At 46.5% G+C, this 25,897-nt stretch overlaps 2 protein-coding genes and 2 non-coding genes across 4 annotated transcripts; 1 reads left to right on the forward strand and 3 right to left on the reverse strand.

Annotated features, from left to right (window-relative positions):
• Positions 1-20,350: 20,350 nt before the first annotated feature.
• Positions 20,351-21,783, forward strand: LOC120696809 (60S ribosomal protein L3-like). The gene is made up of 4 exons (XM_039979815.1): positions 20,351-20,633; positions 20,723-21,132; positions 21,240-21,504; positions 21,615-21,783. Exons 1-3 carry the CDS (start codon positions 20,589-20,591, stop codon positions 21,496-21,498), a joined length of 714 nt encoding a protein of 237 aa, XP_039835749.1. The 5' UTR covers positions 20,351-20,588; the 3' UTR covers positions 21,499-21,504; positions 21,615-21,783.
• Positions 21,784-23,229: 1,446 nt separating this feature from the next.
• On the reverse strand, positions 23,230-25,891 carry LOC120696811 (60S ribosomal protein L13a-4-like). The gene is made up of 4 exons (XM_039979816.1): positions 25,534-25,891; positions 25,274-25,390; positions 25,090-25,177; positions 23,230-23,557 (listed from the first exon to the last, which is right to left on the reverse strand). Exons 1-4 carry the CDS (start codon positions 25,803-25,805, stop codon positions 23,414-23,416), a joined length of 621 nt encoding a protein of 206 aa, XP_039835750.1. The 5' UTR covers positions 25,806-25,891; the 3' UTR covers positions 23,230-23,413.
• LOC120701690 lies at positions 23,760-23,841 on the reverse strand. The gene has a single exon (XR_005686247.1). It is a non-coding gene; the product is annotated as a small nucleolar RNA SNORD24 (small nucleolar RNA).
• Positions 24,793-24,871, reverse strand: LOC120701648. Its single transcript, XR_005686211.1, has one exon. It is a non-coding gene; the product is annotated as a small nucleolar RNA R12 (small nucleolar RNA).
• Positions 25,892-25,897: the final 6 nt, after the last annotated feature.

Consider the following 25,897-nt stretch of genomic DNA (forward strand, 5'->3'; position numbering starts at 1 on the left):
AGCATAGGCCCACTGGACACAGCAGCGTGTACGCATAAGCACAAGTCGCTGACCATCGTGTGTTGTAGCGGAGGCTCAAACCATGTACTTTGATTTTCTATTTATACTTCGTTTTGTTTTTCCTTAGCTTGAAATAACAGATTCAACATTATTGTCATAACTAGATCAACATAAAAAAAAAACTAATTCAACATTTATAAAAATATTGAAACAACTTATTATAAATGTTGAGGTAATATATTAAAACTGTTGAACTAGTATATTGAAATGTTGAAATATTTAAAATTAAAATTTAAGATAATATATTGGATCTCATTTTGTTGCATTAATTCTAAAGAATACTATGGTTTAAATAGAATTAAAATTGGATGCATGGTTTAAGAGAAAACGTCATTTGAAACTTGAATTTGTTTACCATCCCACACACCCTCTTGTTGGGTCGCGACACGTGTCTCCAACCTGCTGCCCTACCAACCTGCTCCCGCGCGTGCAGTTCGTGCCGTGCATGCCACGCACACCTGCCCTCACATATCATCCCAACCATCCAATAGCATTGCATGCATCTCAAACAGTGGAAGATGTATTAATAAAAATCTACCGGAAGATGTATAGGAATCGGCACGAGTACGGCGGCACAACCCGGCCGGTCTATGTAGTTCCTGGGCCGGCTCGGCTCCAATCGTTGTGCCGAGCTTGGGCCACTGGTGTGCCCCAGCCTGTTAATGCCCCGCACTCCCTCTGCCCATCCCAGGCCTCCCCTCCCCCGATATGAAAGGTTTCGCATGCGCCAAACCCTAGCCCCCGCCAAGGCTCCCCCGTCGCCGCATTCCCATCTCCTGCCGGCGACGAGAATCCACCAGGCATGCCTTCCCTTTCTCTTCCCTTCCTGATGCACGAAACGAGGCGCTCTGTATGTGTACGCCGATCTAATGGTTTAATGTGTGCTCTGATTGTTGCAGGTAAGGGAGGAGGAGGAGGAGGAGGAGGAGGTCGGCGAGGATGTCGCACCGTAAATTCGAGCACCTGAGGCATGGGTCCCTCGGTTTCCTCCCTAGGAAGCGATCCTCCCGCCACCGCAGAAAGGGTACGCGCATGCTGTCACAATGATCCATTCGGTTAGCTACTGTCGGGTACCATGATTAGGGGCACCCTAATCAGAGGACTAAATCACCCTTAAAACGCAAAACATATGCTAGGCGATCGGGCCCTCGAAGGCCCACAGCCTCCTTCCAATCCGGATGAAAGGAAAGGACTCAAAGAAGCCCAATCCACAGCCCATGTACACAGTGCGGCTCCTACGAGCCCCCTCAAGCCCGCGAGGCAATTTCTGCCTCGCTCGAGGGCCTCCCGCCGAGACCCTCGACAAACGCCTCACGTTTCCACTTCGCTCGAGGGTAGTGAGCCTACCCTCGAGAGAGCGGACGGACTCCGCCTAGCTCGAGGGTAGGGAGCCTGCCCTCGGGGGAGTGGATCGTCTCCGCCTCGCTCGAGGCCACCCCTCGACGGAAAGGACAAACGGCCCTTTCGCTCGCCCTCCCGCCGTACGGAGGCATTAAATGCCAACCACTCCTCCGCAGCGCCCGGGTCAGACGACGTCAGGCCTCCATTCCCCACAATGGCTGTGACCGGAGTCCCGTCCGCCAACTCCGATCACTGCTCCATCATTCCGGACGCTGTGGCGCCACTGTGGGAACCTGCGATGCTATGCGAGACGTGCTCGGCACTGCTCCAACCACTGTGCTGCCAGCTCCCCGTACTTCCCTCGTGCTTTTCCCCTCAGTGGAACCCTCGAACGGCATGGGCACGGCCCTCAGAAGTGGCCTCGACCTCGACCAGGGCAGGACCCCCGCCCGCAGGACCCTCGGAGCGCCGCCACGTCGAACGCGGGGAACGGTACTCTCCACAGGAACCACCACGCCACCCACTGGAGCAGCCAGGACGCCGGCGCGATCTCCGCAGGGCCAAGGACAATGCCCAGGACGACTGCCACGCCCGACGCCATACCCCACAGTGTACTTTCTACAGTGCTCGACCACTGCACCCCCGCGATTCGGGGGGAGACGACGACGTACGCGATCTCCCTGTACATGTACACTGTGGCAGAACCGCCTAAATTATCCCGGCTCAAGTGCGTAAACCATCACCATAAAGGCAACATTAGCTTAAACGCACTTCAAACGGAACAATTTTTGGTCTGTCGGGTAACGTCCCGATACAACCACCGATTCTCGGATCGAACAAGCATACCTCGCACGAAGGCGAGTCCAGAGATATTACAACCACAAATTTTACAACACAGGCAAGTTCAGTAGTGATTACAAAATAGTTCAAACCATTATTACAAAACCAACTTAAGTAAAACAGTTCTACAAAACATAATTATAAGTTCAGAGTCTAAACAGCGGAAGATGAAACACAATTTCTACAACACGTCGCCAAAAGTATACCAAGCTAGCCCAAGCCGGGTATCACTCGTCATAGTCATTGCCGGCCGAAGACGTATCCCATTCTACGGACCAGCCAGGAGGCAAAGCGCAAGGATAGGTCAAGCTAGCGATCTGATCCTCAAAACTCATACCTGAAAAAGGATTTCAACAGCAAGGCTGAGTATTCTAATACTCAGCAAGACTTAACCGACAACGGGTATAAGTAGCCCACCTTAGCTAGACTATGCAAGGCATTTGTAAGGCTCTGGTTTTCCTTTGCTGAAAAGCAATAAAGAGTAGGTCCTTACTTTCAAGTTTTAGCTTCAAGATTCTAGTTGATTAACCATTCTATGTAAGCATCTACTAACCAAACATGGTGGAACTTCTAAGCAAGCATCAAGATTAATAAGAATATTGTTGCTCTTATTACTCTGTGTGGCAAAGAGATCAAGCAGTCTCATTTCATCGTGAGAGGCGGACGATTCTGAATCGAAATTCAACCTTGCAAGGGTAACCTAGCACACACGTCTGGAATACCGTCGGGTCATTCCCAAACAACCGTTAACCTTTCTTTCCGGCTTGTGGATAGTGCCACTCTCCCCGACTACAGGGCTCCAAGGCCGAACCTTGTCCCTAGAAGTCGTAGTGTTGCGCAACATATAATAAAACCTATCCCTACTGAGAGAGTGGGAGGTATATCCACTCCCCGGTCCAATCGGCTACTAGGCTTGCCGCGTACCATATTTACGGCATGTGACTAGTACTTTCAAAAACTTAACCAGCACTACCACACACCGCGACCTTAGCAAGTTCATCAACACAGACGGGGTCTCACATAGGACATAATATCGAACACAACCCCGTCCGTCGTCCTTATATTGATAACAGAAAGTAAACAAGCAATTCCTATAAAGCTCGCGAGTGACAGGCAATCACTCGACTTTTACCGTTCCTATAAGCTTAGCAGATAGTCGAACTCAGGTCTAGTGTTCAGTACATAGGTTCCTAGGATCATGCATCTAGGGTTTTCAATTCAAATCCTAAGAACTGTAAATGCACAAGTAAGTAACAACAGTAAATGATAATAATTTGAAATATAGGTTATGTCCGGGGCTTGCCTTCTCGGTAATTGCTAACTATTTCAGCGCTAGGCTCTTCCGAACTTTGGTTCGGGGCTTCAGTTAGTTCCGCAGTGTTCACTTGAGTTTCGAGATCACCTCCGTCAGATTCCGGGATCAGCTCGTACGTCCCGTCCGATAAGGCAGTCGTGTCTATATGCAATGCAAGAACAACATTAAAAACAAACATGGGTAATCGTTTATAGAGTAGTTAAATAACAAATTTAACTACACAAGGCATTATGATCAACAGCACAAAAGAAGTTAACTAACTTCACAAAATGAGTGGTGGTGATTTTCCTATACAAGTAAGTCATGGTTTGTAAATAAATTAACAAATCAGAGTACAAATAGTACTAAAATCTACCAAAATTACCCTAAACAGAACGTGAACAAAGTAATCTACCCTGTAAAAATCATGCCAAGACATTTAACCATTTAAACACAAAAAATCATTTACTACGATAACATCTAGAACAAGCAAGAATTACACAGGTCAAACTAAAGAAGATCAGAAGCTCAAAATTTAACATGAGATCTACACAGGGATGATCTACCTACTGTGAATTTTTCATGATTTTATCTACATAGAATTTATTCTGAGAAAATAAACAAAACAGACATCAGTTTAACAAAAATCAATTTTAACTACTGATCTAGCCATGAACTGAAGCTTAAACTTCCTGGACAAACTAAAATACTCAAAAAGAACATGTAAAAATAAAATCATGATTTATTACAAACAGAAACTATTTACCATAAATAAAGTGTACTAAACAAAGATTAAAACAAATAAATAGCTACACAAGAGAACTGACCATGAAATTTTTATAGAAAAGCTAGTGTTACATAAGTAAACTGCCACCAAAATTTCATAGCAATATCAGCTTTCAAGCACCAGATAAGAAAAAGATTAAACATCTAGTATTTCTTTATCTAGTGACACAAAACCATTTATACAGCAAAAACTTGCAACTAAAGCCTAACATATTATGGTTCTACTGCATAGAGCTCTTCAAAAGGATTCCAAAACATCAAGATTTGCTATTTTACGAATTTTCTATGAATTGATCTAGAATTTCAAAGTTCACTGAAAATATTACAAAGCAGCCCCTACTGGCACTATTCATCTGAGTCTAGGCCTATGCAAATAACCCCCTGGGTTTTCTTTCCTTTCAACCCGAGGTCCCTGGGCCGGGTCAGAGAGGGGAGGCGGCGGTTGACCGGCCGTTTCCCGGCGAGGGGCTCACCGGCGGCGAGAGGGGAGGGGTGCGTGAGCTTCACGGGTGCAAGGCGCACCTCTGGGTGGCCTAGGGTTGCGCGGAGGGGCTCGGAAGCGGCGGCTCGGCGGAGCAGGGCGGGTCGGCGGCGGAGGCAAGCGACGGCGAGGGTGCTCCGGTGAGGTTCAGGCGAGGGGAAGTGGCCTGGGAGCTGCGCGAGGTCGAGGCGGTGCTAAAGGTGGGGGCTGTAGGGGTAGAGCGGGTCTGGGGTGGCGGCTCCGCGGCGGGGTGAAGCTCGCCGGCGTTCGGGGTGAGCGGCGGCGGCGTTCTGGGGCGTGGGGTTAGGGAACTGGCTAAAAGAGGAGGGGAATAGAGCGCGGGGCTTCTTGTAGTGCTCAGGCGCGCGAAAGATCGAGAGCTGGGCCTCGGGTTTGGGCTCTCCACGGCGGCGTCACGGTGGCGGCCGCCGGGGAGGTTCTGGGCTCGGCGGGGGCGCGTGGCGAGGGGTGGGGGCTCCAGCGCGAGGCAACAGGAGGGGGAGGAGCTCGCCGGCGACGCGTGGGAGCCAGCGCACGGCGAATTGATGGCCGGGAAAGCCGGGAAGGCGTCGGCGGGCGGCGCTGTCGGCGGCCGGCGGCGAGAAGCAGAGCAGAGAGGGGGAGATGGTCATAAGGGCGATTTTGCAATTTCCAAAAGTTCCAGGGACCTTTCTGTAAACAAGCAATAACTTTTAAACCAAAGCTCAAATGGAAAAGTGCCCAACATGAAAGTTGTTCAACTTTTCAAGATCTACAACTTTTATGTTGTGCAAAAATTTATTTGACCAAAGATTCAAGAGTTAAAATTAAAATCGTTGAAGGATTTTTGAATTCCAGGAATTTTGTCTTTTTCAAAGCAATTTCACTTCAAATGTAGACCTTTAAGCAAAATTGACTACCATGCATTAAATGCACTGAAATTTTGCACAAACACCCTCCACTAAAACTATAATTACACAACCTATTCAACACAACTGCAGAAAGGACCTTGCATAAAATCATAATTACACATATACCCTTTCATAATTACAAAAAGATCCTTTTTAAGCATTTCAAGCACATGATGCAAAGCAAACCTACACCATTACTGTGCGGACACTTATTTAATTACTGTGCAAACACCCGGGGTGTTACAGCCTTCCCCCCTAAAAAGGAATCTCGTCCCGAGATTTACAGGAAGAAAAGGGTGCAAAGAATTGGTACCTGGATTGGTTCTAAGAAAGTCGGGAAAGTTTCTTTGAAGAAAATTTTCAGTTTCCCAAGTAGCTTCTTCTACCGTATGCTGATTCCACTGGATTTTGTACATTTTAACTTTCTCCCTTCTAGTACTTCTTTCTTTTGTGTCAAGAATCTTGATTGGATACTCCGTATAAGATAGATCGGATTCAATTTCGATATCTTGTGGTTCAAGGATTTCAGTAGGTACCCTGGTGCACTTCCGAAGTTGTGAGACATGGAAGACATCATGAACGGCGGCCAACTGAGATGAAAGACGAAGTCGGTAGGCAACGGGTCCACAAGTTTCGATAATTTCAAATGGTCCAATGTATCGGGGTGCTAATTTTCCTTTTAAGCCAAAGCGTTGAACACCTTTAGTAGGAGATACTCGCAAATATACAAAGTCTCCTACCTCGAATTGTAAAGGATCTCTCCTTTTGTCTGCATAACTTTTCTGTCTTGATTGAGCTGCTTTAAGATTAACCTGGATAATTCTGACTTGCTCCTCTGCCTCCGAAACTAAATCTGGCCCAAAAATTTTGCGTTCTCCAGCTTGTGACCAATTCAAAGGAGTTCGACACCTTCGACCGTATAATGCTTCAAATGGTGCCATTTGCAAGCTGGATTGATAGCTGTTATTGTATGAAAACTCTGCCAGTGCTAGGCACTTAACCCAATTCTTGCCGTATTGAATAACACATGCTCTCAACATGTCTTCAAGGATTTGATTGATTCGTTCAGTTTGCCCATCTGTTTGTGGATGATAAGCCGAACTACGAATCAATTTTGTTCCAAGGGATTCCTGCATTTGCTCCCAGAAACGTGCTATAAACTGAGGCCCACGATCAGAAATAATCATCTTTGGAATGCCATGTAAACGAACAATCTGATCGAGATAAATCTCTGCGTACTTCTTGGCAGAATAAGTGGTGTGTACTGGAATAAAATGAGCGGTCTTGGTGAGTCTATCAACGATTACCCAAACAGAATCATGCCTATGAGGAGTAATGGGTAAACCAACGATAAAATCCATACTGATGTCCTCCCATTTCCAGGATGGAATAGATAAATGTTGGAGAGTACCAGCTATTTTCAAGTGACTAGCTTTAACTCTTTGACAGACATCACACTCAGAAACATATTTAGCGATCTCTCTTTTCATTCGAGTCCACCAGAAATTTTGTTTGAGATCATGGTACATCTTGGTACCACCGGGATGAATCGAGAATTTCGAAAGATGTGCTTCATCAAGGATTTGCTTTCTAAGCTGATGATCCTTAGGTACCACCAGTCGGGATTCAAACCATAGAACTCCCCTATGATCCACTCTGAAACATTTATACTTTGCTTCTCCTTGTGATAACTTTTCCTTGATGACCTTGATACCCTCATCATGTAATTGCCCCATGATGATGCTATCATGAAGTGTAGGCTCAAGGGATATATGGTTCAAACTTCCTTGAGATACCATTTCTAGGTTTAACTTCATCATTTCCTGGCATAGAGTTTCATTGAATGGTTCTACAGATAGACAGTGGCATTGTGACTTGCGGCTGAGTGCATCCGCAACCACATTAGCCTTTCCTGGATGATAGTGCACTTCTAGATCATAATCCTTTATCAACTCTAGCCAGCGTCTCTGCCTCATGTTGAGATCAGCTTGAGTAAAGATATATTTGAGGCTCTTATGGTCAGTGTAAATATTACAGTGAGTTCCCATAAGATGATGTCTCCACATCTTAAGAGCGTGAATAACAGCTGCTAATTCCAGATCATGGGTCGGATAATTCTTCTCATGATCCCGGAGAGCTCTTGATGCATAAGAAATAACCCGGTTGTCCTGCATAAGCACACAACCAAGTCCCGTACCCGACGCATCACAATAGACATCAAAAGGTTTAGTACTGTCCGGTGTAGACAATACTGGAGCGGTAGTTAATCTTGCTTTAAGAGTTTGGAAAGCTTCTTCACACTTATCATTCCAAACGAACTTCACTCCCTTCTTTAATAACTCCGTCATAGGCTTGGCTATTCTGGAGAAATCAGTAATAAACCGACGATAATATCCAGCTAAACCAAGAAAACTGCGAATTTGATGAACTGAAATAGGAGATTCCCAATCCATCACTTCTTGTACTTTAGTTGGATCAACAGATATACCATCACTGGAGATAGTGTGACCTAAGAATTTCACACTGTCCAACCAAAATTCACACTTGGAGAATTTGGCATAAAGATGATGATCTCGTAATCGTTGGAGAACGATACGCAAATGTTCAGCATGATCTTCTTCATTCTTGGAGTAGATCAAGATATCGTCAATGAAAACCACGACGAATTTATCCAGCTCCGGCATGAAGACTGAATTCATCAAGTACATAAAATATGCTGGGGCGTTGGTAAGACCAAAAGACATAACCAAATATTCATATAGTCCATATCTGGTAGAGAAAGCAGTCTTTGGAATATCACAAGGCTTGATCTTTATTTGATGGTAGCCAGAACGAAGATCAATCTTAGAGAAAACCTTAGCTCCAGCTAACTGATCAAACAGAATATCAATGCGGGGAAGAGGATACTTGTTTTTAATAGTGACCGCATTGAGTGGTCGATAATCAACACATAGCCTCAAACTATTGTCTTTCTTCTTCACAAACAGGGCTGGACATCCCCAGGGTGAAGAACTGGGACGTATAAAACCTTTGTCAAGAAGGTCTTGGAGTTGGACTTTCAATTCTGCTAATTCATTTGGAGGCATTCGGTACGACCTCTTAGAAATAGGGGCGGTACCGGGTTGAAGTTCGATAACAAACTCGATGTCTCTATCAGGAGGCATTCCAGGTAAATCATCTGGAAATACATCCGCATACTCCCACACAATAGGGATATCTTCAAGTTTAATTCCTTTTGCGGCATAAGCACAAGAGTTAATATACTCTCGTTGGGGTAGATAGAGTATGGTGGCTCCTTGATGTGGTGAATCTATCTCGACAGCCCGGGAAGAGATATCTAATAGCACTTTATGTGTAGTCATCCAATTCACGCCTAGAATAACATCCATGCCTTCTAAATTTAGCAAGATCAAGTCTGTCTTTATCAATTTGCTACCCAGCTTAATTGGCACACATCTAGTGATTTGATTGGAAGCTATCTTCCCACCAGGGGTTGTTATCATAAAAGATCCCTTAGTATGACAAAAATCCAATCCTAATCTTGCTCCAAATTTGGCACTTATAAAACTATGCGTTGCACCAGAATCAAATAATATGACTGCGGGTTTATTGTGGATAGAGAAAGTACCCGTCATTACTGGTGCTCCTGCTGGAAGGTCTGCAAGAGTAGTGAAATTAACTCGCCCTTGCCGGACTTGCACCATTTGCCTCTTGCCCTTGCCCTTGTTGTTGTTGTTGTTGTTGTTGTTCTGATTAGGGTTTTGCCCTGGATTATTCCTTCTGGGTTGTGGACAATTCTTGGCAAAATGAGAAGCACTGCCGCAGTTGAAACATCGATTATTACTATTCCCACTATTGAACTGTGGGGCATTCGGCCTTGGGCTAAACTGCTGCTGTTGCTGTTGCTGAGGCACTGGAGGTCTGAATCCTCCTTGTTGCTGAGGCGGCCTAAAGACAAACCTACCCACTGGGGCATTTCTTTGTGGAGGCCTAGGTGGAGTATTTTGCACCAGGCGATACCTCGGTGGCTGGGCACTCGAGGGTCCCGTTGGTGCCTTCCGCTTTTTCTCAGCACGATGTGCAGCAATACAATCTTCCTGTGTAATGGCCATATTAACCAGCTCATTATAGGTATTGGGCTGAACCAAGTTTAAACGTTCTTTGAGCTTAGTATTGAGGCCACGACGGAAACGATCACGTTTCTTGGCATCAGTATCAGCATGATGACCCGCATATTGGCACAGATGATTGAAGGTCTGTGCATATTGAAGAACAGTGCGGGTTCCCTGATCTAGAGCCAAGAATTCATTCAACTTTCTTTCCATTAGTCCATCCGGAATATGATGTGATCTGAATGCAGTTCTGAATTCCTCCCAAGATATGATATGTTCAGCAGGCTGCATTTCACAATAATTATCCCACCATATACGTGCAGGACCGCGAAGCTGTTGGGCGGCAAAGGGGGCCTTGTTCGCATCAATACATGGTACCGCTAACAAAGCAAACTTGGAATTGATTGTACGAAGCCATGCATCGGCACCCAATGGGTCATCAGCTTTGCTGAAAAGTGGAGGTTGGGTACCAAAGAATTCCTGGTAACCCGCTGGTTGTGCCTCCCTTCCTCCATACTGTTGGCGTGGCTGATTTTGTTGCCCTTGGACTAGCTGGCGAAGCAGCTCTGTTTGCATGGCCATTAACTCGGCCAGATTCGACGGGGGTGGCGGTGGTTGCTGAGATCCACTGCCAGTTTCACAACCAAAGCCATCAGGCGTTCCGCGTGTATGACCAACCATCTGTAATCATGGAAGACATCCATTAGATACATATTTCTCGCTTCCAAAATCAATGGTACATGCAATGATCATACATTTGGATAAAACAACATCAGCAAAAATGTAACTAGATGCGGTGTAGCACAATGTGCACAACACATAAATGTGCAACCCACAAAAATTAAAACTGGTCAGCTGCTAGATAGCTTCATGCTCCATCGTATAAAGACTCAATGCTGAGAGCAAAGGGTAAAGGAAATAATCTATCAATTCGCTCTTCCTTGCTATGTGCTATGTTGCTAAACAACAGAGATCATAGAAGGGGTTGGACTAAAATTTAGTCTCACAGATTCAACATGCTAACATTTGATGAACACATATGCCACAAAAATTTGCAACCTCTTGTATTCATCAAAGGGCGTGAAAAATGCACAAATAAAGAGATTTGCTAAGTAGAAGATTATTATTTCCAAACTGGTAGTCGCTACTTATATTACATCCAAAGCAGCCTTGTTCTTACAACCTAACATCGCTTAACCTTACCACATATAATACAACAAGTGGTACTCCTCCCTAAGGCTATTTTACAATAACATCTTCCCTATATACATATGCTACAACAAGAGAACACAACTATCTAGGACAAGTCTAAGACGCCTAGAAGTCGTCGAGGTTGCCCACAGAAGAGGCACTGCCGGAAGAAGAGTCGTCCGGCTGAGGGTTAGGCTCAGCAAGTGCGTGCTCTGAATCTAAGTCAGATACTCCCTCAATCTCCTCTGGGTCCTCCTCTGCTGCTGCAGGCTCAGCTGGGGCATCTAGTTGCTCCTGGAGCATACCAACATGTGCTAAAGCATCAGCCCAATCTGCTTGCAGCTCATTCACCTGTGCCTGAAGAAATCCGATAACTGTGTTGCGCTGCTCTATCTCAGCACCATACTCCATAGCCTGATGCTCAAACTGTGCAATAGCAGTGTCCCTCCCAGCAACGGCATCCTGAAGTCCCCCAATCTGAATATCCTTCAGACGAAGACCTCGCTGAAAACTCTGGGCCAAGTCTATCACCTGGTCCATGTGTCGCTGCTGAAGTATCTGGTAGTGAGACTGGGCATTCATATATCTGACTACTGCCTCGATAGTCTCATCCGCTACATCTCCAATCAAGTGCCCAAAGTGTGTGACCCTGAACAGCCACTCTGCATCGCCAGTACGGACTGCTGGAAACAAACCAATAGGATATGCTGCTACCTCCTCGGGGTGGTGCTCACAAAAAGTGGTGATAGCGTTGAGAGCTGCTTTCTCAAACGCATCCACAAGACGATACCCAATCACCTCAATCTCAATCGGTGGCCACTCCAAGGTGGGGTGCTGAGGAATGGTCATCTTAACTCTGTTCTTCTTAATTCCATCCTCCGAAAACTGGCGTCCCGTGTACTGGGGTGGATCTGGGTAGTGGAAGATACGAAGTGAATCCCAAAGAATCCTCGGAAAACCCTCCCAGTACAGACAATCGGTATGAGCATTTCCCTCCTCATCCCAAAAGATCTGGGAACAAGTCGCCATCTGAATCAAAAAGGATTCAAATGTGAGTAATGCAATTATCTCAAGACTTCTCAAATAAAGCTTTAAGAAGACTGCGGTAAAACAAATGTGATTCTAATTCACAAGATGATATGATTCCAACTCAAAGAATAATAAACCACAATTGGTACTGGTTCATCATTTGAGATTCTAAGGAATGAAAAGATCCTTATAACAACAAGATGGGGCTTAGGAGGAAGGCATGACTCGAAACCATATTTTTCATCCAAGGAAACCTATGCATTTTACAAGTATGCTTCTAAAATCAGAGTTTCACTCACTCATGGTTTAAGCACACTAACACTTATCTTATAAGGATTCATACTAGAAATTCCTTAACAAGCTCATGTAGCAACTGCAAATATTATGAACCAATTAAACATCAACCAAATATGTATGCACTTCCTAACCGTCCTCACAAGATAGACAATTGCCCACTATGGTTGGGCTTACGGGGTTAGCACGGTGGTATACATAAATACGGCTCTCCCTATATAGCTAGTCGATACATTCTAACCGTTCTTATCTTAACAAATCGCGGTTAGTGTTCCTGCAGAAGATTGACAGAACATAAATATATATCCCCAATGAACCTTTCATGCCAGCACTCATGAAAGCGTTCCCAGACATTACCGCTCACTATAGAAGCGGCAGCCATACAATTTCCGCTGTATGGCCAACGTTAACATACGCTACTTAGTGGCGTATTCACTTGTTCCTTTACTCCCAATATAGTCGACCGAGATCGGTATATTGGCAGCAGCTCAAGTAAGTCACTGCTTGAGCGCAGCGTTCGGTTCGCATCACCGACGGGAAGGTCAGACTCCCTCAGCTGACTGAGTACACTTTACTCCCAATATAGTCAACTAATAGTCGGTATATTGGAAGCACCTCAAGTAAGCCACTGCTTGAGGGCAGCGTTCGGCTCGCATCACCGACGGGAAGGTCAGACTCCCTCAGCTGACTGAGGATCCTTACCATCTTACCTCACGTAGGTGCGTCGTTACAAGAATTAAGAGTTGCTTGTGAGTATGGTTTGACAAAATGTAAAGTGCTGGAAGTCAGATAACATAAACCATACAAAAAAAATAACCACCTAGTAATTCCCATAAATTCCCTAGGACTTTACGTTCTAAACACAACTCTTAACGAATCCAACGTAGTTTTCCGAAATTCTTTATGGTTCCAATTTTATATGGAAAACGATTTTTAAGGTTCCAACACCTCTGGTATATGCTTGTAGCTCTGATGCCAGCTGTGGCAGAACCGCCTAAATTATCCCGGCTCAAGTGCGTAAACCATCACCATAAAGGCAACATTAGCTTAAACGCACTTCAAACGGAACAATTTTTGGTCTGTCGGGTAACGTCCCGATACAACCACCGATTCTCGGATCGAACAAGCATACCTCGCACGAAGGCGAGTCCAGAGATATTACAACCACAAATTTTACAACACAGGCAAGTTCAGTAGTGATTACAAAATAGTTCAAACCATTATTACAAAACCAACTTAAGTAAAACAGTTCTACAAAACATAATTATAAGTTCAGAGTCTAAACAGCGGAAGATGAAACACAATTTCTACAACACGTCGCCAAAAGTATACCAAGCTAGCCCAAGCCGGGTATCACTCGTCATAGTCATTGCCGGCCGAAGACGTATCCCATTCTACGGACCAGCCAGGAGGCAAAGCGCAAGGATAGGTCAAGCTAGCGATCTGATCCTCAAAACTCATACCTGAAAAAGGATTTCAACAGCAAGGCTGAGTATTCTAATACTCAGCAAGACTTAACCGACAACGGGTATAAGTAGCCCACCTTAGCTAGACTATGCAAGGCATTTGTAAGGCTCTGGTTTTCCTTTGCTGAAAAGCAATAAAGAGTAGGTCCTTACTTTCAAGTTTTAGCTTCAAGATTCTAGTTGATTAACCATTCTATGTAAGCATCTACTAACCAAACATGGTGGAACTTCTAAGCAAGCATCAAGATTAATAAGAATATTGTTGCTCTTATTACTCTGTGTGGCAAAGAGATCAAGCAGTCTCATTTCATCGTGAGAGGCGGACGATTCTGAATCGAAATTCAACCTTGCAAGGGTAACCTAGCACACACGTCTGGAATACCGTCGGGTCATTCCCAAACAACCGTTAACCTTTCTTTCCGGCTTGTGGATAGTGCCACTCTCCCCGACTACAGGGCTCCAAGGCCGAACCTTGTCCCTAGAAGTCGTAGTGTTGCGCAACATATAATAAAACCTATCCCTACTGAGAGAGTGGGAGGTATATCCACTCCCCGGTCCAATCGGCTACTAGGCTTGCCGCGTACCATATTTACGGCATGTGACTAGTACTTTCAAAAACTTAACCAGCACTACCACACACCGCGACCTTAGCAAGTTCATCAACACAGACGGGGTCTCACATAGGACATAATATCGAACACAACCCCGTCCGTCGTCCTTATATTGATAACAGAAAGTAAACAAGCAATTCCTATAAAGCTCGCGAGTGACAGGCAATCACTCGACTTTTACCGTTCCTATAAGCTTAGCAGATAGTCGAACTCAGGTCTAGTGTTCAGTACATAGGTTCCTAGGATCATGCATCTAGGGTTTTCAATTCAAATCCTAAGAACTGTAAATGCACAAGTAAGTAACAACAGTAAATGATAATAATTTGAAATATAGGTTATGTCCGGGGCTTGCCTTCTCGGTAATTGCTAACTATTTCAGCGCTAGGCTCTTCCGAACTTTGGTTCGGGGCTTCAGTTAGTTCCGCAGTGTTCACTTGAGTTTCGAGATCACCTCCGTCAGATTCCGGGATCAGCTCGTACGTCCCGTCCGATAAGGCAGTCGTGTCTATATGCAATGCAAGAACAACATTAAAAACAAACATGGGTAATCGTTTATAGAGTAGTTAAATAACAAATTTAACTACACAAGGCATTATGATCAACAGCACAAAAGAAGTTAACTAACTTCACAAAATGAGTGGTGGTGATTTTCCTATACAAGTAAGTCATGGTTTGTAAATAAATTAACAAATCAGAGTACAAATAGTACTAAAATCTACCAAAATTACCCTAAACAGAACGTGAACAAAGTAATCTACCCTGTAAAAATCATGCCAAGACATTTAACCATTTAAACACAAAAAATCATTTACTACGATAACATCTAGAACAAGCAAGAATTACACAGGTCAAACTAAAGAAGATCAGAAGCTCAAAATTTAACATGAGATCTACACAGTGATGATCTAGCTACTGTGAATTTTTCATGATTTTATCTACATAAAATTTATTCTGAGAAAATAAACAAAACAGACATCAGTTTAACAAAAATCAATTTTAACTACTGATCTAGCCATGAACTGAAGCTTAAACTTCCTGGACAAACTAAACTACTCAAAAAGAACATGTAAAAATAAAATCATGATTTATTACAAACAGAAACTATTTACCATAAATAAAGTGTACTAAACAAAGATTAAAACAAATAAATAGCTACACAAGAGAACTGACCATGAAATTTTTATAGAAAAGCTAGTGTTACATAAGTAAACTACCACCAAAATTTCATAGCAATATCAGCTTTAAAGCACCAGATAAGAAAAAGATTAAACATCTAGTATTTCTTTATCTAGTGACACAAAACCATTTATACAGCAAAAACTTGCAACTAAAGCCTAACATATTATGGTTCTACTGCATAGAGCTCTTCAAAAGGATTCCAAAACATCAAGATTTGCTATTTTACGAATTTTCTATGAATTGATCTAGAATTTCAAAGTTCACTGAAAATATTACAAAGCAGCCCCTACTGGCACTATTCATCTGAGTCTAGGCCTATGCAAATAACCCCCTGGGTTTTCTTTCCTTTCAACCCGAGGTCCCTGGGCCGGGTCAGAGAGGGGAGGCGGCGGTTGACCGGCCGTTTCCCGGCGAGGGGCTCACCGGCGGCGAGAGGGGAGGGGTGCGTGAGCTTCACGGGTGCAAGGCGCACCTCTGGGTGGCCTAGGGTTGCGCGGAGGGGCTCGGAAGCGGCGGCTCGGCGGAGCAGGGCGGGTCGGCGGCGGAGGCAAGCGACGGCGAGGGTGCTCCGGTGAGGTTCAGGCGAGGGGAAGTGGCCTGGGAGCTGCGCGAGGTCGAGGCGGTGCTAAAGGTGGGGGCTGTAGGGGTAGAGCGGGTCTGGGGTGGCGGCTCCGCGGCGGGGTGAAGCTCGCCGGCGTTCGGGGTGAGCGGCGGCGGCGTTCTGGGGCGTGGGGTTAGGGAACTGGCTAAAAGAGGAGGGGAATAGAGCGCGGGGCTTCTTGTAGTGCTCAGGCGCGCGAAAGATCGAGAGCTGGGCCTCGGGTTTGGGCTCTCCACGGCGGCGTCGCGGTGGCGGCCGCCGGGGAGGTTCTGGGCTCGGCGGGGGCGCGTGGCGAGGGGTGGGGGCTCCAGCGCGAGGCAACAGGAGGGGGAGGAGCTCGCCGGCGACGCGTGGGAGCCAGCGCACGGCGAATTGATGGCCGGGAAAGCCGGGAAGGCGTCGGCGGGCGGCGCTGTCGGTGGCCGGCGGCGAGAAGCAGAGCAGAGAGGGGGAGATGGTCATAAGGGCGATTTTGCAATTTCCAAAAGTTCCAGGGACCTTTCTGTAAACAAGCAATAACTTTTAAACCAAAGCTCAAATGGAAAAGTGCCCAACATGAAAGTTGTTCAACTTTTCAAGATCTACAACTTTTATGTTGTGCAAAAATTTATTTGACCAAAGATTCAAGAGTTAAAATTAAAATCGTTGAAGGATTTTTGAATTCCAGGAATTTTGTCTTTTTCAAAGCAATTTCACTTCAAATGTAGACCTTTAAGCAAAATTGACTACCATGCATTAAATGCACTGAAATTTTGCACAAACACCCTCCACTAAAACTATAATTACACAACCTATTCAACACAACTGCAGAAAGGACCTTGCATAAAATCATAATTACACATATACCCTTTCATAATTACAAAAAGATCCTTTTTAAGCATTTCAAGCACATGATGCAAAGCAAACCTACACCATTACTGTGCGGACACTTATTTAATTACTGTGCAAACACCCGGGGTGTTACATACACCGCCCCTCCTTGTGTCTATAAAAGGGGGAGGCGGGCTCCATCTTATCGAGCTGGGCAGAACGCTGCCCTCAGCACCACTCACAGAGCACACGTGCTATTGAGCCCCGATATTGGCATTCGTCTCAATCAACTCCTCCTCCAGCAGAGACTTGGGAGCTTCTCTCCCTCTCTCGCCTCGCTTGTACCCCCTTCTACAGGCACCCCCGGTGCAAGACAGTACAGTGCACTCGCACACCCCTTAGCTGGACGTACGGCCCCGCGGCCGGAACCAGGATAAACCTGTGCGTGATTATATTACCTTTTGCATCAACCATCTAGGACTAGAGACACGCAGCATCATCACTAGTTGGTGCCGGACCATCGGGTCAGGACACCGACAGTTGGCGCGCCAGTTAGGGGTCGCTACGTGACATTTCCCTTTTGTTCCCATTTGATCTCCAGGGATGGCGAGCAGATCCAACCCATTTCCCATCGGCGCCTCGGATCCGCTCCCAGCGGGATACGAGATTTGGTTCGGGAGTCTTGAGTTCAGGTCAACCGGCAACGGTTACCTCATGGAGCTCCTCTCGCCCAGACACAACCCCGACACTCCGACTTCACCAGCCCGGCGCAACAGGCGCTCGGGCCAGCGCTCGCGACAAGCGCGCATGGAGCGGCACAGGGCGGCACGCCTCAGCTCCCCACGTGGGTCGAGGTTGGCATGTCGCAGCTCAGCGTCGTGGCCGACGGAGCCACTACTTCGTCATCACGTGCTCTGGCGCCATCTGCGCCGGCACCACCATCGACTGCAGCCCCAGTACCTCCCAGGGAGGGCGCGACTGCGCCGTCGCCCTTTCCCTTCGGGATGCGTAATGCTGCCACCTACGTCTCTTCATCAAGCACCAACTTCACCGAGTACGAGGATCTGCCGGGTCATCACTTCTACTCGATCCGCAACCTCATCGCGTCATCTCCTGGCGACTCCTACCCCGAGACGGCGGGCTCGATCGCCGACGACATCAACTTCTTCATGGACAACTTCACGGCCGAGGAGGCCAAGGACTACTCCGGGGTCCGTGACCTCGATGATTTCCGCTCGTTCCAGCTCACGGCGGCGTACTGCCTCACCTGCTCCAAGGACTCCAGCAAGGGGGATTACGATCCCACTCGGGAGTGCTTCATGGTCGAGCTCGCAGATGGGCAAATCGACGACACTCCGGGCAATGACGGGAACGGCGGGGCAGACCCGCAAGCAAACCAAGCGGTGGTGCCTGTCGCGACCCCTTCTTCTTCGTCAAGCTCAGCGATGTGGCAGGCACAGCTGGCGCAACTCAAGGAGCTTCAAGCCAAGCTCGACGAGCAGCGTCGGTAGACACAGGAGCTACGCACTGCACTCGAGCAGCAACGCACCGCGCGTGGCACGCATGCCCAAGCGGTGGGGCGCGTTGTGTGGGAGCGGATCCTAGTGGCTGTGACCGGAGTCCCGTCCGCCAACTCTGGTCACTGCTCTGTCATTCCGGACGCTGTGGCGCCACTGTGGGAACCTGCGATGCTGTGCGAGACGTGCTCGGCACTGCTCCAACCACTGTGCTGCCAACTCCCCGTACTTTCCTCGTGCTTTCCTCTCCGCGGAACCCTCGAACGGCATGGGCACGACCCTCGGAAGCAGCCTCGACCTCGACCAGGGCAGGACCCTCGGAGCGCCGCCACGTCGAACACGGGGAACGGTACTCTCCATAGGAACCACCACGCCGCCCGCTGGAGCAGCCAGGACGCCGGCGCGATCTCCGTAGGGCCAAGGACAACGCCCAGGACGACTGCCACGCCCGACGTCATACCCCACAGTGTACTTTCTACAGTGCTCGACCACTGCACCCCCGCGATTCGGGGGGAACACAACGACTTCCGCGATCTCCCTGTACATGTACACCGCCCCTCCTTGTGTCTATAAAAGGGGAGGCAGGCTCCATCTTATCGAGCTTGGCAGAACGCTACCCTCAGCACCACTCACAGAGCACACGCGCTCTTGAGCCCCGATATTGGCACTCGCCTCAATCAACTCCTCCTCCAGCAGAGACTTGGGAGCTTTTCTCCCTCTCTCGCCTCGCTTGTACCCCTACTACAGACACCCCCGGTGTAAGATAGTACAGTTCACTCGCACACCCCTTAGCTGGGACTAGGAACACGTAGCATCATCACTAGTTGGTGCCGGACCATCGGATCAGGACACCGACAGCTACTTTGTGTTTTCCCCGTTGGTTGTTATTGCTAAGATTCCCACTGTGTGGGCTGCGCGCGATCGGGCTGTGGGGATTGGGTATGAACTGCTGTAGTTGTCTCGTAGCTCATGTTTTGTGTTGTGTACCAGTACTCTGATTGTGTCATGCGTTGTAAATTTTGGAGATTGCTAATTGAGTGAAATGGCCGTCATGTTCACATCTTAGATGCATTTAATGGCTAGTATGTTGCGATTGGGATCGTGTCTGAATGACTGTTGTGAAATTTTAGGTATATGTGTTTCCAAATGGATGTATGATCTTTTCTCTAAATGTTTACCTGTTGCTTCTGTGCAGTTCGATTAATGGGCATGATAATGTGTCTGATGTGCCAATTCTCGTTTTCTGCAGTGAAGTCCTTCCCTAGGGATGACCCGAAGAAGCACTGCCACCTCACTGCCTTCCTTGGTTACAAGGCTGGCATGACACATATTGTGCGGGAGGTCGAGAAGCCTGGCTCCAGTAAGTAAACTCTGTCGGAGGAAGCAGCTACTTTGAAATGTTCCCTTAAGAAAACAATTACTGTTGTTTTCGAAACTCAAGAATGCTACCTGATTATTCTATCCCCATATCTGGTCCTTGAGTTTTCCAAATCAAATCATTATTTGTTTGTGGTATGGGCTAATGGGCATGAAATGTAATCACCTTGTGTGATTTTGTGCAGAGCTGCACAAGGGCTGTGTTTAGTTTTCCCAACTTCCACCAAAATTTCCAAAATTCTCATTACATCGAATTATTAAATGTACCAAAAGACACATGCTGGAGTATGAAATGTAGATAAATAAAATAATTAATTTCACAGTTTAGATGTATATTTCGAGACGAATTTTTTGAGCCTAGTTACCCTATGGTAGAATAATATTTACCACAAACAAACAAAAAATACTACAATTCACTACAGTGCTAATTTTACAGAATTTTGCAGGATCAAAACACAGCCAAGGAAACTTGTGAGCCTGTGACCATATTGAGACCCCTCCTCTTGTCATTGTTGGACTTGTGGCGTACGTTAAGACCCCACGTGGTCTGCGTACCCTCAACTCTGTCTGGGCCCAGCACCTTAGCGAAGAAGTGAGGAGAAGGTTCTACAAGAACTGGTGCAAGAGCAAGAAGAAGGCCTTCACCAAATATGCCCTAAAATACGACAGTGATGCAGGCAAGAAAGAAATACAGTTGCAGCTTGAGAAGATGAAGAAGTATGCTTCAGTTGTCCGTGTTATCGCCCACACTCAGGTGATATCTCCATCCACTGTCATCGCAGCTCTGTAATTTAGTGTTTTACGGTGTTCTATTCTCACATGCTCAACTGTTTCTGATTTCAGATTAGAAAGATGAAGGGTTTGAAGCAGAAGAAGGCCCATCTCATGGAGATCCAGGTTAACGGTGGCACCATTGCAGACAAGGTTGACTATGGCTACAAGTTTTTTGAGAAGGAGGTGCCGGTGGATGCCGTCTTTCAGAAGGATGAAATGATTGACATCATTGGCGTCACCAAGGGTAAGGGGTACGAAGGTGTGGTCACCCGTTGGGGTGTCACCCGTCTTCCCCGCAAAACCCACAGGGGTCTCCGCAAGGTGGCCTGTATCGGTGCTTGGCATCCTGCTAGGGTGTCGTACACCGTTGCCCGTGCTGGTCAGAATGGATACCACCACCGGACTGAGATAAACAAGAAGGTTTACAAGATCGGCAAGGCTGGACAGGAAAGCCACGACGCCTCAACAGAATTTGATAGGTAACATTTTCTTGAATATTTTCAGTTACATGTGGATCCACGATCATGAATATGTTGCTTCTGTTATTTATAACAGTACTGATTACCGAATTTGCCAATGTTTGCAGGACTGAGAAGGACATCACTCCAATGGGTGGCTTCCCCCACTATGGTATTGTCAAGGGTGACTACCTGATGATCAAGGGGGGCTGCGTTGGCCCCAAGAAGAGGGTGGTGACACTCCGGCAGTCCCTGCTGAAGCAAACCTCACGGGTGGCGCTGGAGCAGATCAACCTCAAGTTCGTCGATACCTCGTCCAAGTTCGGGCATGGGCGCTTCCAGACCACTGACGTGAAGCAGAAGTTCTATGGCAAGCTCAAGACCTGAACTGCCGTATGTGCTGTCCGAAGCAAACATTGTACCAGATTCAGTTTGTTTACCTCAGTTTTGTTTTGAGATATTCATATAGCAACTGTGAGCATTAAAATTATTTTCTGCTATAGGATGGTGCTACTGACAACGTGAAGCAGAGGTTCTACGGCAAGATCAAGAAACCTATAAGGCCTGAGCAGCTGGTCCTGCTGTCGAAGCAAAAAGTCTTACTAGATACTGTTCAGTTTTTTTTCCCTCAGTTTTGTTGGAGATATTTGGAGAACCGGTTTGCATTGCAAATATGAGCTGCTCTATTGCAAATTATTAAAATCATTACAAATTTTGAACTTTATAACATGTTGGAACTATTGGTGCTGGATAGTGGATTTGTTGCAGACAATCGTGAGTTTATTTCTCGGCCGGGCAACATTTTTTATGCTGTTGTCCTTTTCCCGTTCCGTATTTTATGTTGTTTTTTACTAATACTTTAGATATATAACTTTAGTTATGTATCTAGATGTATAGCGAAAATTATGTTTCTAAATGCTATGTCTACATGTATAGCAAAAATTATATATCTAGATTTATCAAAATGACCTATAACTTAAAACGAATTTAGAATGAAGTTTTTTTAATTCGGCTAAAATTTTAAAAAAATCAACTCAAAGCAAGTTGAAATACTTCTGAGTTCAGATAACTTTCTTACTTCGAATATTTTGCATTTGTCAAAATAAAAAATTTAAGTCAACGGTGACAGTTCTTACTTCGGAGGTAGTCGTTTAGATCTGACTCTCGGCTAGGGATGAAAATGGATCGGATACGGACGGGCTAGGGATGAAAATGAATCGGATACGGACGGATATCACTAATTTTGTATTTGGATTTATATGTGTTTGAATACGGAGTCGGATACGGATAATGTTAGTTTTTGTCGGAAAAAAATTGTAATGGATATCAACATCATAAAAATAACTTTTGAGCATTCGGATACGAATCGGTTATGAATTTTGGATACTCAAAATCGGATACGAACGAATAAAAACCCTTCCAGACCAGATCGAATTCGAATACGATCGGAAAATATAGATCCCAATTTTACACCCCTGCTCTCTTCTCCGGTGCTTTTCCCCCAAAGTTCCCGTTACTCGAGCGCTTTTCCCCAAAGTTCCCGCCACTGACTCGGTGCGCTCCCTCTCTCGCTATGGCATGGCTGACTGCCTGACAACCATTGCCGGTTTACTAGCCACTCGTGCCACTGCCAATCTGCCATGGAACTCGGACATCGGTAGCGGTATGCATCCAGAGCCGTAGTCTGTATTCAGTTTCAGCATTCGCTTCAACAGCGTGTGCTTTAGCATTGTCCACAAGGAAGCTTAAGACTCGACTCCCAAGCGGCAACCAGAGAACGAAAGAATCACTGAAGCCCAAGATGCTACCACACCTTGCTCTGTTTCAGACACAATTGTTTGAAGATATACGGTCAACGCCAGTACAATAAAGACCAGTCTCAGTGAGAGTTTCATGGACACAGTTACCTAGACTGAGAACTAGGTAACTGTGACAGATAAGTTTCATGGTAATGAAACTCTCCTCACATCCCATGAAACTCTAACATTCTCTCTCCTTACCATGTTAGCAAAAATGATGGTATTTAATATTATGAAACCTTTCATGAAACTCCCATTGAGACTGGCCTAAGGCAACAAGTACCAAGATGAACAAACAGACAAGATGCAAAACCAAGGCAGGCACTAATAACACACTTGACAAACGAAACGGTTCATTCGACTAGAAAATGTTTGAAATAACAGTCGCACAAGCTGATGGATAACACGTTTTACCACTCAAGATTATACTGTCACAAAGTTTTACCAAACTACTTAAAATAAGAGGCCAGATGTTCCACAAAACTGGTGACGTACACAGCTTCTCAGTACTTGATTGGGGCAAGAATCTCCAGCTGAGATCCCAGCTTCTCCTCAGCAGCCTTCTCAGCCTTGACACGGAGCTTAGCCAGTTGCTTCCTCCTCTCATAGGCAACCTTGGCCTTCTCCTTCCTCTTCTCCTCGAGCTCCTGATTAAGGACAAATGCACAGGGAATGATACACCATGACAGGCAAGCTAATTTACAGCAGCAGCAGCAAATAACATGGGGCGTACCACAAGAGCTATAAAAGCAAACCTTACAAAAACCATAATGTAAAAAACTAAGATGTGATATCAAATTCCAGCTAACACAAACTCAACAATAAAGATACTGCAAAAACTAAAGCAATGGCCTCAGAGATCTTGGTGGTTTAGGATCATCAGATGGGGCACCCATCAAGAGTAGCAAATATTTTGATCACATCACTGGCTCATCACAAAACAGGGGTACATAGCATAAAAATGACCTTTAAAGAATCATACAATACAATCTGAAAGTACTATACTAAATGCAGGCAATTGGATTATTGTGACCAAGTCCAAGCAAGAATTGAGTCAAGTATATCATAAAAACTGGATGTATATAATAATAAGAGTAAATTTCACTGGCGGTCCCCAAACTTGTTCCGAGATTTCAAGTAGGTCCCGGTACTCTCAAAATGCACGTCTAGGTCCCTGAACTTGTCCCGAGTTCTCATCCCGGTCCCGGTACTCTCAAAATACACGTCTAGGTCCCTGAACTTGCTAATCCATTTCATATAGGTCCAAATCTCCATAACATGCTCTCCAAACAGTACGATTAAGTGAACTAACAGGTGGAAAGGGGGCAGGCTCGGGCGAGGGGGTCGCCGGCTCGCCGGCCGGGGCGGCGCTGTGCGGGCCCGCGGGCGCTGGACCGGGACCAGGACCGGAGCGGGGCTCGCCCGCCAGGGCGCGCCGGCGGTGGTGGCCATGGAGGGTCCGCCGTCGGCGTGGCCAAGCGGCGGTTGGGGCATGAACGAGGACCGGGGCGGCGCGGAGCTGAGGTCCATCGTGGCAGCGCAGGCGCACGGGTGGCGACGGACGCTAGGGGTGGGGTCCGGCGGCGCCCATACAGAGGGAGGAGGGAGAAGGGAGAGGTGTGACTGCCATATGGGCCCCACCTATTAGTTAAATTAATCGTACTGTTTGGAGAGCATGTTATGGAGATTTGGACCTATATGAAATGGATTAGAAAGTTCAGGGACCTAGACGTGCATTTTGAGAGTACCGGGACCTACTTGAAATCTCGGGACAAGTTTGGGGACCGCCAGTGAAATTTACTCTAATAATAAAAAGCACACAGGCATCAGCTAAATTATAGCATTGTCAAAGAAAAAGCAAACATGTTCTGAAATGGCATGATCTTTTCAGAAGTAGCTGGTTGTTAAAATCATATTGAAGAATCAATGGGAATCCGATTGATTTTCTTCATCATCCAGAACCATGACATTTCAGCCGATCAATTTCAAAATATCAACATTCAAGCACTATGAATTCAATAGCAAAACTTTAGCAAACATCACATTACTTGTACACAATGCTAGATGTAACAATGTGAACAGTTCTCCCTATAGTCAGATTCATTTAGTAACAAGCACGTGATGTCTCCTTGCAAACTAAGTCACATAAGAACAAGGGTAAAGAAGGGGGGGTGCTTACCCTGATGGTGTCGTGGTAGCTCCATCCGACCTCTTTGGAGAGCTCGCCGAGGAGGCAATACTTGTGCCCAGGCTGCAACCTCAGAACCCTACAAAACACACCGAGAAAATACCATCAGAAGCTGATCAGAAAGGAAAATCAGTAAATAATCAAGACGTAATCTCGATAACGAATGAAAACGTACTTGAGCGCGTCAGGGATGACCATGCGCTTGGTCCTGTCGTACGGCGGCGGGACGCCCTCGTACGTCTTGAGCCTCGCGAGAGCAGCCTCTCCCCTCTTGGTCTTGTGCGGAATCATACTGCAAAAAAACATAACAAGCAGGAAAATCTGATCAACCAAATCACAAAATGGGTCGTAAGGCGTTGAGGCGAGGTGTGGCGCCCTACCGCCGCCTCGACGCCTTACGAACCATACACGACGGATCCAGTGATGCTCACGTACCCGCGGATGGTGCGCCACAGGATCTTGGCGGGGGCGCGGAAGTGGATGGGCCCGTGGGACGGCTTGGTGTTCATCCTCTTGCGGAGGAAGCGGAGGTACTTCATCTTCTGGCGGACGAGGCCGCCGGACATGCAGATCTCCTCGCAGCGGACCACCACGACCTTCTGGCCGTTGAGCAGCTCCTTGGCGATGATCGAGGAGAGGCGGCCGAGCATGTGGTGGCGGGCGTCCACCACGATGCGCTTGGCGCACACGCCGGAGCCGGACACCATCGCGCCCTTACCTGTGAGGCGGCGGCGGCGGCTGCGCGCAAGGGTTTGGAGTGGCTTGTGGAGGCGGATGGAGTGGAGGCGCGGCTCGGCTC

The sequence above is a fragment of the Panicum virgatum genome, chromosome 3K (genome assembly GCF_016808335.1).
Source record: "Panicum virgatum strain AP13 chromosome 3K, P.virgatum_v5, whole genome shotgun sequence".
In the NCBI taxonomy this organism is placed as follows: Eukaryota; Viridiplantae; Streptophyta; class Magnoliopsida; order Poales; family Poaceae; genus Panicum; species Panicum virgatum.